The sequence below is a fragment of the Herpailurus yagouaroundi genome, unplaced genomic scaffold (assembly GCF_014898765.1).
Source record: "Herpailurus yagouaroundi ecotype Mexico unplaced genomic scaffold, PumYag 182, whole genome shotgun sequence".
Lineage (NCBI taxonomy): Eukaryota > Metazoa > Chordata > Mammalia > Carnivora > Felidae > Herpailurus > Herpailurus yagouaroundi.
Window position 1 is genome coordinate 21,087,594 of NW_024412413.1, and position 15,282 is coordinate 21,102,875.

The 15,282-nt window shown below is 38.0% G+C and overlaps 1 protein-coding gene across 2 annotated transcripts in view; it reads right to left on the reverse strand.

Moving 5' to 3' along the window:
• NR1H4 (nuclear receptor subfamily 1 group H member 4) overlaps positions 1-15,282 on the reverse strand; it is a 72,673-nt gene that overhangs the window by 51,523 nt on the left and 5,868 nt on the right. For both annotated transcript variants that reach the window (XM_040491108.1, XM_040491109.1), the window contains exon 2: positions 5,818-5,949. In XM_040491108.1, coding sequence (XP_040347042.1) covers positions 5,818-5,896 — 79 coding nt within the window. In that variant the 5' untranslated portion in view covers positions 5,897-5,949. The remainder of the gene's footprint in view (positions 1-5,817; positions 5,950-15,282) is intronic.

Sequence of the window (15,282 nt, forward strand, 5' to 3'; positions counted from 1 at the left end):
GAAAGTCCCTGTCAATACTTCTTTACCATCTTCCATTTCTAAACTCCACCAACAAGGGTTACCAGATCTGAGATTCCTGGGAGTGCAAAATCCAAAGCCATAGTGAATTGATAAAAACTTAGATATTGCATAAATCTGCAGAAAAGATATGGTTAAGAAACAGTAGTGACACAATATTTACATTACACTAAAACAAAGCTCCCGATTTGTCTGAGCCAATGGTATCTTTTCATCTTCTGGAAACTTTCAGCTTCAATTTACCCATCACATCAGAACTACATTCACTTTAGTTGGACTCAGTGAGATTAAAAAAAAAAAAAAAAAACCTGAAGTGAAATGTCAGAAATATTCCACAAAACTGCATCTTAAGACCTTTAATTGTATTTTAAAACATCTGACTGACTCTGTAACATCTGAAAGATTCTTTTAATTTAAGCAAAAGACATAAGCAAGAATAAGATTCTAAAATGAATATCTTTTAATAAAAATAGAACTACCCAAGGGCACCTGGGTGGCTCAGTCAGTTAAGCATCTGACTTTGGCTCAGGACATGATCTCTCAGTTCATGAGTTCAAGCCCTGTGTCTAGCTCTGTGCTGCCAGCTCAGAGCCTGGAGCCTGCTTTGGATTCTGTGTCTCCCTCTCTCTCTGTACCTCCCCTGCACACACTCTGTATCTCTCTTTCTCTCAAAAATAAGTAATCATTTAAAAAAAATTTTTTAATAAAAAAATAAAACTACCCAGAGAAAATGGACATAAACAGCTAAGGGAAGCACAAAGTAATGAAAAATAGCTAAAGGAAAGGAATTATTTGGGATATACCTCCTGCCACTTGCTGATCCTCATTCAAAACAGGGCTTTGGAAAGACTATTAGATACAAATATAAAAATTAATATAAAAACACAGATTCCATAGCTATTGTTAGCAAAGCCATAATACCAAGATGAGACAGAACAAGTGTTTCCTTCCTTAGGGCACCTGGAAATTTATTTCCATGCTGTTGGGTTTTGTTGGCTCCTTGAAGATTCTTTGCATTCAACAATGTTAAGATAAATAGCACTTCCTTCCCTTAATGAGTAGGGCGGTGTTTATCATTTCAACAATTTAAATAGTAACAACTACCTTGAAAACTCTGGATTAATTATGTTGTGTGATGCCTTCAGGTTTACAAAAACACTTTCAACACAGCCATTCAATTCTCCCAACAAGCTGTAATGTGTCATTATTATCCCCATTTACAAGGGAGAAAACTAAACTTCAGAGTGTCTCAATTGCCTCTTAGACTTTATTTCTTTAAATTTCATTGCTTATTTCCACTCACAATCAGTGAACTTTTCCCAATATCACTGAGCCAAAAGAACCAGAATTCACTGCACTAAGAACATTGGATGTTGGAGCGTAAGACAGTACCTTCTCTTGCTTATGCTATCCTATTGTTACAATGCTTTTTTATTCATCTGAAATTTTGTGATTTTTTGAGTTCTTAAGGCACAGTTTGGTAAAAGAATACATAGGTTTTATATAACATACCTATTCACCATGTCAAACTGTGGAAAGCTGTGGACTTTGTCATGATTACCTTTTATTGTGCACTAATTGCATAAAGATTCTGCCTTCTTCATTCATCAGAGAAGCCTTTCTCAACCCACTAAATTAATCTTTGACCAAGTTTCCTGGCTTGTAGGATGTCCCAAAGGAAAGGAGACTTATCTCTTTTGGGTCACCATGTCCTTCCATTCCGAGTCCTATATGTGGATTGAGTTACCAATGAGCTAGATTCCCATCTGGATTTGTCAGGGATGTGTGGTAGCAGAATAAATTAAACGACCTCAGAAAGTGATTCCAGTCTCATCTCTACAATTCCATTCTGTCCCAGCTTCTTTCCTTCTTTTCTGCAAGAACCAGTTTAAGAAAACAGAATCTATAGAGCAAATCTGCCCCATCCCCCCTCCAAATCTTAGCCTTCCTTTGAATATTTAAACTGACTTAGCGGAAAAATCACATTAATACTGTGTGGCAGACCCCTCTGGTGGCAGTGTCACATCCTGAAGCCCACCCCTCATTTCAGCTGTAGCCACAGCAAGTGATCACATATGAGCTCAGACTCACCTCATACTTAGTCTGTCATTTCAGGATCATGCTGCATATCTTTTTGCTTTCTGCTCAGAACTTCTCCAACACCATAGGAGGGAGACCACTTGGCCTGATTCCACTGGGAGTAATAAAGGCACAACCCACAAGTGCCAGGGAGTTCATGCCCCCAGGGGTGACCCTGTTAGTAACTGCCCCAGTCCCTGGTTCCTCAGAAGACAATCCTCTGTGCTACTCTCAGGGGAATCAAGATCCCCTTGTCCACAACAGGGACCCTCGTAACTCATCTCATGTTGGTTTTCCTCTGTCCCCGTTTCATGACTCCAGTCTTTGATTTCTACAACCCAGGATCACCTCTCACATAAACTGCCTGTGTGCAAGTCCTTGCTTCAGGCTCCTCTCTTCAGCGTAACCATTTATACATGAGGAGATGCGCTCCCATCACCTTACCCAAAGCCTTCAGAGAGTAAGGGGTCCATAGCCATCTCTAGAAGAGGCTGAAAGTTCTCACTGCAGAGGTAATTAGTGTCACCAGTGCCCATTAGTGAGTACTTATCAGTATTTGCTATATAATCTTACCAGCACCTTCCCACTGTCTTAACATTGGGATTTCATTATGGCCTTTATAGTAACCTGCAGGGAGGAGGACCATGCCCAAGGCCACCTTAGAAGTCACGTCATGTGCCAGATAAGTACCACTGAGTCCAGGTCACCGCTTTCTAGCACAACTAGAGCAATTTGTGGATTCAGATGTTAAAACTAGACAGTGGTTGGGGCGCCTGGGTGGCTCAGTGGGTTGAGCGTCCGACTTCAGCTCAGGTCACGATCTCACGGTCCGTGAGTTCGAGCCCCGCGTCGGGCTCTGGGCTGATGGCTCAGAGCCTGGAGCCTGCTTCCGATTCTGTGTCTCCTTCTCTCTCTGCCCCTCCCCCGTTCATGCTCTGTCTCTCTCTGTCTCAAAAATAAATAAAAATGTTAAAAAAAATTAAAAAAAAAAACTAGACAGTGGTTCTAGAATTCTCCATCTAGTCATCTCCTTTTACTCATGTTGGTTAATGGGGATGCAGGGTCCAAAACCAGTTGTCTAGACTCTTTCAATGACCCTAAATAAAAATGAAAAGACAAGGCCTTAAAGTCCATTGCAGACTTTGGGCTTTTGCATTTACTATTTCCTCTGCCTAAAATGTTCTCCTTGGCTTCTTGTCTTTCAGTCTCAGCTCAATTGTCAACTCCTCAGAGGCTTTCCTTGGCCACACCAGTTAGAGCAGTCCCATCCTTCCAGTTACTATGATATCACCCTGTTGTATTGTTTTCATAGCACTTACCACTGCCTCATGTTATTTTGTTTATTTACTTATTTGTATGCTTATTGTGAGTCTACCCTCCACTAGGATCTTGCCTGTCTTTTTCCCTGCTTTATTCCAATGCCTGGTATACAGTTGGTACTCAATATTTGGGTGGAAGAAATGATAGCTATCCATATGCCATACAATTAACCTCACTTTCCTTTGTTGTAACAACATGATAGCTGGTTTTCATTACACAGACCATTGGAAAAGAGTTTCACTCTCCAGCTAGTTGAGTCCATGGGTTAATACTTCCGAGTCTCTAGCATATCTCAAAATCCAGGAGTGATGAGTTAGGCACTGTGGGTTACTCATCCATGGGCCATAGTCTTTTCCCTGGTGCTCTGAATCCTAAGCTCAGGATGGGAAGCCCAAAGAATCCATCAGGCTCATCAGGAGACAAAAGAAGATGGGAGGAGGAATAAGGAAATTAAAATGAAAGTCTCCATCCACCGCTTTGGTGTACCTTTAGCTCAGGTATGTTGTGTGGAGTGAGACTGAGCCCCCAGGAGGAAAGAGATGTGATAAAAATGCTTAGGGCCGGCTCTAGAACTTAATGGAGAAAAGGAAAGCATGTCCCAATGGCCACACTGGATATTAATTTACCAGGAGAGAAGACCAGATGAAGATTTGAGGAAACTGCTCCAGTCAGGAATAACAGCTGTGCTGGTAGCTCATGCGTCTTATACTATGTATTCTCAGAAATCTTAAATGACTGTGTTAGGAAACAAATTAAGAATGTGGTCTAGCAAAAGAGAGCTGGAGGAAAAGCAACACTGAAAGCATGAGTTACAGTGCTTCTTCAAGCAATCATTTCCAGATGCTTCTAACGTGACATCACCTTCACAAATTTTTCTCTATCTGCTCACATCTTTTTCACCTCATGGCTGATGAGGTGAGCCTTCAATCTAATAATGTGCTCTCTCAGAAATACTACCATGCAATCATAAAATTTCAGGGAAGTGAAAAAATAATCTTAAGTAGAATTTTCCCTAGTCTATGATATACATGTACAGTTTTAACTATCCTGTGAGTTCTGATTAGTAGGACAAAAATTATAAAGATGTCTATGCAGGCTGTTTTCAGGACTCATAAAAGGGTAGAACAGAAGTAAATGGTCATGTAAATGGACATGGAAGTAGGCACCGTTGTCTTTGAATGCATCCATAGGATGAAGAAACGCCAAATGGAAGAAATAAGATACAGCACTTATGTCCCAGAACTGGCATTTCATAAATAATTACTGCTGCCTTTGGTCTCTCTGAGAGTTACTGATAAATATCTCTTTTTCTCCCTAAACCTCTTTTCTCCTTCCCTTTTATTATTTATTAGTTGGTTCTTATTTATCAAGTGCATACTAGGATTAGTAAAATAAGGTCACTGCCCTTAAATGCTCTTATACTGTATGGTACAGGTAGATATGTAAACAGGTAATACAAATAATGACCTCTCCTTGGAAATGACCTGCTAAACCATTACACACTAAGATGCTAATGGCTACTGGGTAATAGCATAAGCTATTAATTAATATTGTTCAAGGTTGTCTGCAACCAAATAGGCAAGGATGTCATGCCTCCAAATATTGCATTTTGTGGAATTATAAATGTTTGCATTTTCACTATCAGAGTCCATGGTCCATACTTTAATGTAGAGTAAAAAACTGGGAGCATCCAAGCCTCCCAGAAGGGCTATTATACAGAAGGGAATTATTTTAAGAGTGGCAGAAAGTTTCCCTGCCCCATCTAAAATATTGCTGCTGTTGAGTCTTTGCTGATATTCTCAACTGAAACTATAATGAGAAGTTTTTTTCATAAATGCATAAAGTGAAGCAATATATCATTTTATGGTATCATCTAGTTACAGATCTACTGAAAACAACTTAGTACAGATTGTCCTCAATCCAATTTAAATGACTAATCATGACACTGTGCCATATATCCCCCAGCATGGGAAGAAGAGTAGAAAGGAAACTTATTGCAGAACTATAACCTAAGCAACCCCAACCTTTTATAGGTATAATATTAAACCATAAGAGGCATGATTTCATACTCTAGTACATGCTATAATAATATCAGAATTAGCCCGGAACAGGAATCTGTTTCTACTCCAGCTCTGTTAATTATCTAGCCTCATGGCCTTGAACAAGTCACAAAGCTCTCTTGCCTTGCAGCCCTCGACTATAAAAAAGAAGACCATCAGGCTCAATAAATCCAAGGTGTGATCTGCCTCTAACCTGGCATGGTATCTAATGTTTATTGAGTACTTAGATGGAACAAAAACTTTTCTGGGTTCTGTTGGATTCATCATCTAGGCTTTTTTCTCACGTATTTCCAAGTTGCACTTTATTTTCACTTATATTCAAATGAACTTGACAACTTACCAAATAAATTTTCAGAAAGAGAAAATTCATCCGTGACAGGTAAGTGGGAGTGTTCGATGAGATTCATTTTTGATCCCATCCAAAGTTCTATTTAAAATATCCCTTTGTTACGGTAGTCTTCAAAAGAAAACTCTGAAAGACAAATAAGTAGCAGAGTTTGAGGAAGGGTGGGGGCATAGATATTTAGTTAAAAGAGAGAGGGAGAAAGGGAGCAAGCTTATACACAAAATAGCAAATGGATCTGTTTGTAGACATTTTGCCAGAGCCTTTCTGTACATATCTGTTCTCAGTATTTATCATTTTTACCCCTCATTTGAACTTACAAATGCCCAGGATATGTGCTTTCAAAAGAGACACTCTGTAATGGATCTGGGAAAACACCATATGTTTTCATTTAAATTTCAGCACTTGAGAAATTTGTACAAGATTTGATGACATTTTGGTTGTGTCTTTATTTCTTTTACAAGTAGAAAAAAAAAACAGAAACAAATAGAAAGGCTTTGATTAAAAATGGGATAAATTAATGACTTAATCTCTTAAACCTTATTCCTAAGTTGAACAGGTATTTCCAGACACAAAAGTGATTTAAGACCATTTCCTTCTGGAATTTTCTTTAGTAGGCACTATAGCAGCAAATCAAAAATTCACAAAATGTTCTCACAGGATCTTAATTTTTGCTTTCTAGAGAAAATTTCAGGGGCTTTCATTTTCACTCTCAGGGTCTATCATGGTCTTATATTTACATGGGATAGAAAAAAAGTTATGGTAAAAGGAAAAATAATGGTAAATCTCACCAAAGTGTCTGAAGTTTCATACTGAGTAATGTCCAGAATGAATCCAAGAACCCAAGGGAAGCAATGTCCACTTTTAGTTATATCCTTAGGCCTTCCTTCCTTCCTACCTTCTTTCCTTCTTTCCTTCCTTCCTTCCTTCCTTCCTTCCTTCCTTCCTTCCTTCCTTCCACTATGTATCCTACTTTCCTGAAGAGATAACTTGAAAGGTCAAGTAATGAAGATATACAATCAGAATTTCTTTTCCAAGGCTGTTTTCTAAGGATGATTTTTTAGACCTTTTTATGATGTCTCTACTAAGAAATCATTTTGTTTACAAATAAATATTTACATTTGCTATTCAGGAAGAGCATATAGAGTTTCTGTTGGACAAATTTATTTCATTATAATGTCCCGACTATTTATGTCTCTATTTCTTTCTCTTTCACTCAGCAGAATGTTCCAGTTCAAGCAGAAGTGAGTTTCAGATACACTAGGCTTCTGTTAAGGTAGTCTACCAGACTATGCTGATGCATTCATTTATTTATTCATGCTTGCAAAAAACATTTATTGAGGATTTATTCTACATTAAGCTCTGGGCTGGATCTTTGGCGCTAAAATGGTAAAAGGAAAAAAAGTATCCACGATTTATGACATCAAGCGTAATAAAGAGATTAAAAATAATCACACATCGGGGCACCTACGTGGCTCAGTTGGTTAGGTATCCAACTTTGGCTCAGGTCATGATCTTACAGTTACTGAGTTTGGGCCCCGCATCTGGCTCTGCACTGACAATGCGAAGCCTGCTTGGTATTTTCTGTCTCTCTCTGTCTGCCTCTCCTCCACTCTCATACACGCTTGCTCTCTCTCTCTCTCTCTCTCAAAATAAATAAATAAACTTAAAAAAATCACACATATACACAGACAATTACAGATTGTCATGAAAGATGGTGATAAAGCCTAAGATCAGTATGCTCTAATAGAGAGGTTGGAGCATGAAAAGGTGCCAAGATAGGGAAGTAGCTGATGAAGAAGTGGTTTCAAGGGCAATTTTTATAGAGGGGGTGGCTGTAGAGGCAAGAAAGAGAGAGAACCTCCTGCTACAGGATACAAAGCCCATTGTGGGAATGCAGACAAATCTGGGTCCATCTGGGACCCAGGCATTGGTTCCCTAGGAACCAATGGCATGGCCCTACCAGAATCTACTCTCCAGAAAACTAAGGGACCTGTTGGGGGAAAAAAACCCATTCTAAAGTCAGAGGGAGCCAGGAACCTTCATCCTAAAGCAAACCTTAGTCATTTCAGAAATGTGTAATTCTCAATGTAGCACGGTTTGGCCAAACCATACTGGATTCAAAAGGCCTTCCTGCCACCCTAAGGTGAGAGGGAAGGCTATAAATAAAAATGAAATCTAGAAGCATTGAAGTATAAAGTAGAGGTAGATCCTTCCAACAGAATGCAACAAGTAGGAGAGACTACTCACCCTCACGCAACTCTGGCACATATCACAGTGGAACTTTGACCCCAAGAGGACCAGGGCCTTTCTGGGGCAATTGTGAAATAGCAGCAGCACCCTAGGTATCACCATAACCCATGGAGAAGGAGAGGAACTGTGACTGCTGGTTGGGCACTACTCTTACTCATGGACACAAGAGGTAATGGAAGAGACAGCCAGAACAAACCTGATCATGAACAAACATGAGGAGACCCTAAGGCACTTCTGAAATACTTGGACTCTGATAGAAAGCTGAAGGTCCTGAGTAATAAACCAGTAAAAGATGAGTTGTCACTATTTATAAGACCTCATTCATACTAACAAGCCAGTTGTGGACTAGGAAAATTCAACTTTTAATATGTGTGTATGAATTGTTTAGGTATATATTCACTGTGTATATATTAATATATAAATTAATTATGTATGATCATTATGTATATGTGCCTGCATATTGTATAATAAATGGATTGAAAAGCCTCCCCAAAATTCAAGCAACTATTCTTCTAGATAGAGTTCCTTCTCTGGAATAGGAAATTCCAGTTTCCTTCCCATAATAATAGTCTTCAGGAACCCACAATATAGAGTTAGGAATTTCTCCTAATTTCCAATCCAAATGTATACTCTGTAATAACATAAGACCCTTTTCCTCTGGTCTTTAAAAAAAGGGGGGGGGGAGATTTTAGTTCTTTGACTCTTCCCTTACATTTCCCTCTGTGCTATGTTTTTCTCATATTTGTCTTTTTCAGCCTTCAGTCATGTTCATCAAGCTCCCTCATACCACATGATAGCTCTGTAATATTTTCCAGGTATACTCATCTTTATTTTGGATTCTTGTATTTTCCTTCTTATATTTTACTCTGTATGTTCATATAAACTTGGTATCTTTAGTTCAAGTGCCTGGCACATAATAGGCCCTCAAGAAATGTTGGCTCAATTAAATGATCTGTATTAATTGCTTCTCCCGCTTCATTCCGCCAAATTCCCTGCCATTTGGCATGCTCTTCCTGGAGAAATGGTACAAGATAAGGAAGAGGTTCTCCTATTAGCACAAAGGACATAATTTGTCAATCTCTCACCCAAATGAAAGTCCAATTCCCCAAATTCTGTAGCACTTGAGTCATTACCCCTGGCTGGAGATCCACAATATGAGTGCCCCTGAGTAGCTAACAAGACAGCCCTCTAGAATCTGGAAACAGTTGGCAGAGTCTGCTCAAACCAGATTTGTTGGGTTTATGCTTTCTCAAGGGACTTAAAGAAAAGGACACTCTTTAATTTTTGAAATGGTAATGCAAGCATGTGGTAAGCAATTCAAACAGTACACTGAAAAATTAGTCTTCCTTCTAGCTCTGTTACCCATTTCCGTTACCAAAATTCAACTACAATGGCCAGTTTCTTGTGTATCCTTCCAATACTACACCCACTCTTAGCATAAAGGGCCCTTAAACAGTGCCTTAAATCAGGGTTTGGCAAACTATTGCTCACAGGCTAACACTGGTCTGCCATCTGTTTTTATACAGCCTGCAAGCTAACAATGGTACTATGCTTTTGGATGGTTGAAAAAAATCAAAAGAAGGATATTTCATAAGACATAAAACTTATATGAAACTCAAACATAACTATTCATAAAGTGTAAGTGGCACATAGTCACATCCATTTGTTTATGGAATATCTATGGCTTCCTTCCCCCAGAAAAGAAGTTGGGTAGTTGCAACAGATACTGTATGGCCCACAAAGCTAAAAACATGTATTACCTAGCCCTGTGCAGAAGTTTGTTAATCCCTGCCTTAAATAACAAAAGAAGAAATCTTTTTAATTACGTAAATATAGGCAAACTATGAATAAACATAATGATTGCCTTGGGGGTATAAACTCACTTATATACATCTCATAATAGTAGGGTCTTCTTAGCAGCTCCTTACTGGGATTGGCGACTTTAGCCTTACCTGGTTTGTCACGTAATGAGCATCTACCATGTCCCAAGCATTTGACAATTGTTTCCACATATATTATTTCTTTCATTAGGGTTACTTCTATGTCCTCCTTTCTGTAATATTTTCCACCCTCTTGTTAGGGGAAGAATTGCAATGGAAAGCCTAAGTCCCAGGAGACCCCACACCTTAGCTCTGCAGTCTTTTTTTCCCCTCAAATCCTCCCTTCCATATAAGGAGTCATATTTGTAGGTTGAGAATAAGCAATGAGTATTCTTTACACTAGTGGCCTCGGAATAGTTTTTGTTCATTTATCCCATATAAAATGGTTGAAAAACAATATACTCCATCAACACATTTTTTGGTTTATATCCATAGTTTTTCACATAAAAGTTGCAAAAAAGTAAAAAAAAAAAAAAAAAGTTAACTTCTGACATATTATAAAAATTGACATTTTATGTGTTATTACATTATTCTCAACCCTATTCAATTACTCTTAAATCTACTCTTAAATACCACAGCAACTTAATATCCTCCCTTATCCTTCAAAGAAATACTCCCTTATCCTAAAAAGTGTTAACATCTGGAAAAAAATTTTTTATCATTCCTGTTCCTGAGTTCACATTTCATTCCACTAGACTGCAGAATCTTACTCTAGTGTAGCACATTTTAATGACTGGATGTCTATAATCGATTATCATATCATACTTTTCTGTAACTAAAACATGCACATAAATATGAATTTAAAAAGTCTAGTGAGCTTAAGATTTTTAATGTTTAAATAATAAATATTCTGGATTGAGTTTATTACTAATTATTATCAGTGTCCATTTCATCAAAACTATACCTTGCCCATTAGGCTTTCTCTACAAATAGCATGGATCTTTCTCCTTGGAGCCAAAGAGCACAGGTAGAGAAAGTCTGTTGTGGATGAATGAGCATGCAGATGAGAAAGGAAGTCACCACTGTCAGGCACCAGCCACACAGCCAGCAATGACTAAGCACATGCATTAAAAGAACACCTGCTTAGAAATACGGTTAAAGGTTCTGTTTAAATACTGAACTTTAAGAAACTATAGACAGAGAACCTAAAAATTCTCTGGAGTTATTAATAAAAATGCAGATCACAGAAAGCCATTATTTCTATTCAGATAAATTCATGTGTGTGTTAATACACAAAGGATTGAATTTAGAATCAGAGCAAAGAAAGAAAGATGTCTGAATTTGCACACAGGCTTCCCTTTCTGTTTTCCTGAAAAGTTAACATTTATTTTTAAATGAAAGTATTTTTAAAATAAAAGAGCCATTGCAGAAAATTCAGACAATACAAAAAAGCATTTGAAAATGCCAAATTGCATTCTATAATCTTTTTTTAATCTACACTCCCAGCAGCATTCAGTAAGAGTGCCTGCCTTTCTCAGCACACCTTCCTTCAACAATCTTCTCTAACCTGATAGGTGACAAATCCTATCTCACTGTATTAAATTGCATTTCTTTGATTATTAGTAAAGTTGAAAAAAAAAACTTTACATCTTTTTTTCTTTTTACTTCTTTGTTTTGAGAGAGAGAGAGAGAGAGAGAGAGAGAGAGAGAGAGAGAGAGAGAGGGCATGTGCCCATGAGCTTGGGAGAGGCAGAGAGAGAGGGAGACAGAATCCCAAGGAGTCTCCATGCTTTCAGTACAGAACCCAACACAGGATTTGATCCCACAAACTGTGAGATCATGACATGAGATGAAATCAAGAGTTGGATGCTTAACAGACTGAGCCACCCAGGCACTCTTTTACATCTTTATTGTCTATATGTGATAGGTTCTTTCCATTTTCTGTTTATGTTCTTTGTCATTTTTCTATGGAAGTGTTCATCTTTTTTGTTGACTTATAAGAGTTCTTTGCATATTGAATGTATTCCTATTCTGGAATATCTGGAATATTTACTACAAACATTTTTATTTGCTTTTAATTATCTTCACCTGAAAAGTTTTTCCATTGTATGTGGTTAAATATATCAGATTTTTTAAGCTTATTTTTATTGCTTTTTATTTTTAAGTTTATGGTACAAGGTGAGTTTTCTCAGAATTGTTTCTTAAATACTTTTTCCCACTGATCTATGCTCCTTTTATTGACTCTAAATTTAGTTTCCCATTGATCTCACAGTTCTATCTTGTACCAATATCATCTTTCCCTATTAAGGTTCATTGTTTTTCAGTATTTCCTAAGATACTCTCATCTTTTTATTCTCTGTAGTAAATAATCATATCTTGTGTCACATTCTTTTTCTAAAAAGTTTCTTTAGGAGTTTGAGATGGTACCAAACCTATATATTTAGGTAGGAGGATTTACCTCTTTATAATATGCAATTTGCTTTTCGTGGGCAAGCATGCCTCTATTTACTCAAATGTGCTCTTATAGCTCTCAGTTTTGTAGATTTTTTTTTCCATGTATGCCCCAATTTCTCCATGGACACTCCTCTGTCATTTATCTTTCTCCTCCTCATGTGGTAATTAATGAGTTAGCTACATCTGTCATCTTCCCCTTTGTAGCACAGGATTATAAATTCGCAGAAGGCTGGAGTCACAACTTATATTTCTTTTGTGTCCTCCTATCACACCTGGTAGTGCTACACATACACAGAAGCAACAACTGTGGTCTAACAGAGAATAGAGATGAGACGTGAGATTAGGATGGAGAACTATGCTGACCTTCCCTAGCTTCATGTATGACCTGGGACTATCCACTTAACACTCCCCTCCCCATACTACACTGAGCTTCAGGTGAATGAAAACTTAAAAGTCTAAATTATAGGGCTGCTGTAGAGATTAAAAGGTAACCCTTCATAAGTGTTTACATATATGTATAGGTGACATGTACACAAATGTTCACTGCATTGTTTCCAATAGTAAAAAACTGGAAACAGCATATATGTCCATCAACAAGACAATGGACAATAAATAGTACATGTATAATGCAGTAAGTATATTCCTAAATGCTATACAACACTTAAAGCGAATGAACTAGGACTATCCATATGTATTCATATGGATCAAACTTAAAACCTCTTGAGCAAAAGAATCAGGTTACAGAAAAATACAGTTTGATAAATGCATGTAAGTTTAAAGATACGCAAACAACGCTCTATATTACCATTGATACTCTAATGCAGGGGTCAGTAAACTAGGATTCATGAGCCAAATGCAGCCTGCCAAAGATCAAATTTGCCCTTTTGTTTACATATGTCTGTGCCTGTCTTCATGCAACAATAGCAGAGTTAAGTAGTTTTGACACAGTCCATATGGTCTGCAAAGCCTAAAATATTCACTATCTGGCCTTTATAGAAAACACTTGTGATCCCTGCTGTAACCTCTAGAGACACGTATGGAAGTGTTGAATCCACATTCAGAACAGTGGCACAGAAAGACTGGGTGGGTACATAAGGGAATTTCCACAGCATCTATAATACTCTCCTTAAGCTGGAGGGTAAATACAAGGAGGCTGATGATATTACTCAATTTTTTGCATATGGGAAATATTTCATAATGAAAAAAGACTGAATGAAACTAAGTATGTGAAAAGCTTCCTCATCTATGAAGTTACACAAGTTCATACAGGATTCTATCATTCTTAAGGCTCTGAGGAGAAAGTATTCCTTTCTGTAAGATGTTTGGGGACTCTGTGTCAGTGTGGAGCTAGTGGAAATGCTGAGCAACACAATGAGATCTATGTTCAAGAGTACTCTAATGAGAAGGTGGCATGGGCAGGGTAAGCAGTAAAAGGAGGAAATTTGCTGCTAAAGTGAGATGACTTTATGCTTAGCACAGTGGTGTCTGGATGGATGGAAAGAAAGAGACTTGAATAGAGCAGATATAAAGGAGGGGCGAGGACAGAAAGAATCCTAATGATTCAAAGTTTAAGCCTTGAGTATTTGTGGGAGCAGGGATAAAATGTTTATTTTACTTTATGTTTATTTGTATGGTGCTGCAACCTAAGTCTCAAATTAAGGACCCAGGAATAGTTTCAGAAATGGTATGCACTGTTTGTTTTTAATGTGATAAGACACATAGTGACTGGTAACTTGGACTCCCACTTTCTAGTTATCAATTTTTACTTGTTTAGATACTGCATGTGACAGGAAGTTCATGGTATGTAGGGCTTTTCTGATGCAGCATAAACCATGTGCAAATAGAGATCTTGGAAAGACCCTGTTCCAATTAAATAGCTTTGACTGTGATTTAGAAGAATCTCAGTTTTCAGAAGATGAAGATAAAAACCATTTATATATGTTGGTTCCCTATGAATTCTACACACCCAAGGACACAGTCCTTGGTGACATTTTTCTCAGATGAACCCAGTTGTTGATGACAAAGTATACCTTTTGTTAAAAATGTAAATCATTCTGGGGCGCCTGGGTGGCGCAGTCGGTTAAGCGTCCGACTTCAGCCAGGTCACGATCTTGCGGTCCGTGAGTTCGAGCCCCGCGTCAGGCTCTGGGCTGATGGCTCAGAGCCTGGAGCCTGTTTCCAATTCTGTGTCTCCCTCTCTCTCTGACCCTCCCCCGTTCATGCTCTGTCTCTCTCTGTCCCAAAAATAAATAAACGTTGAAAAAAAAAATTTTTTTTTAAATGGCAGAGAACCTACTCAGCTGACTCATAGAAATATGAGAATTAATGAATCATTATTTTTTAAGTCAGTATGCTTTTGGGTAGCTGTTAACAAAGAAAAAAATAACAGATATAGAAGCAGTACCTGTCAGAGGGAGGATGTAAAAACAACAACACAAAAAGGGCTAAAACGTGTGGCCTTGGCTTTGGGATTAAGGGTTGGGCAGAGCCTAGAAGGGCAGTAAGGAGACTGCTTTGGAAATTGGAAGAACAGTGAGAAAATTACTATAAGAAACTGCAAAGGGGATGGATCACTTTTTACAGTCATGAAAAAATTGGCAACACTGTCACCTGTGGTAACTTAGGAGATGGAGAGTTTTCTAATAAACTTGTGGACCTGATTGAGGAGATTTCTAAGGAGTATAATGAATGTGTCGGTTGGTGTTTTTAGCTATGCATGATAAGGTCCATAAAGAAAGAGATGAATTAATGAAGGCACTGTTCATTTTCAAGTAGAATTTAAAGTCAAATGATGCGTTCAAGACATGCTAAGTTGAAAAGTAAGACTGTTTTGCATTTTTGGTCTCTCCATATGGCAGAAGATTCTCAAGTAAGAAATAGACAAAGGGTAAATATCAAATCATGGGTGTGGCTGTAAGATCCTTGCTAAGAGTTC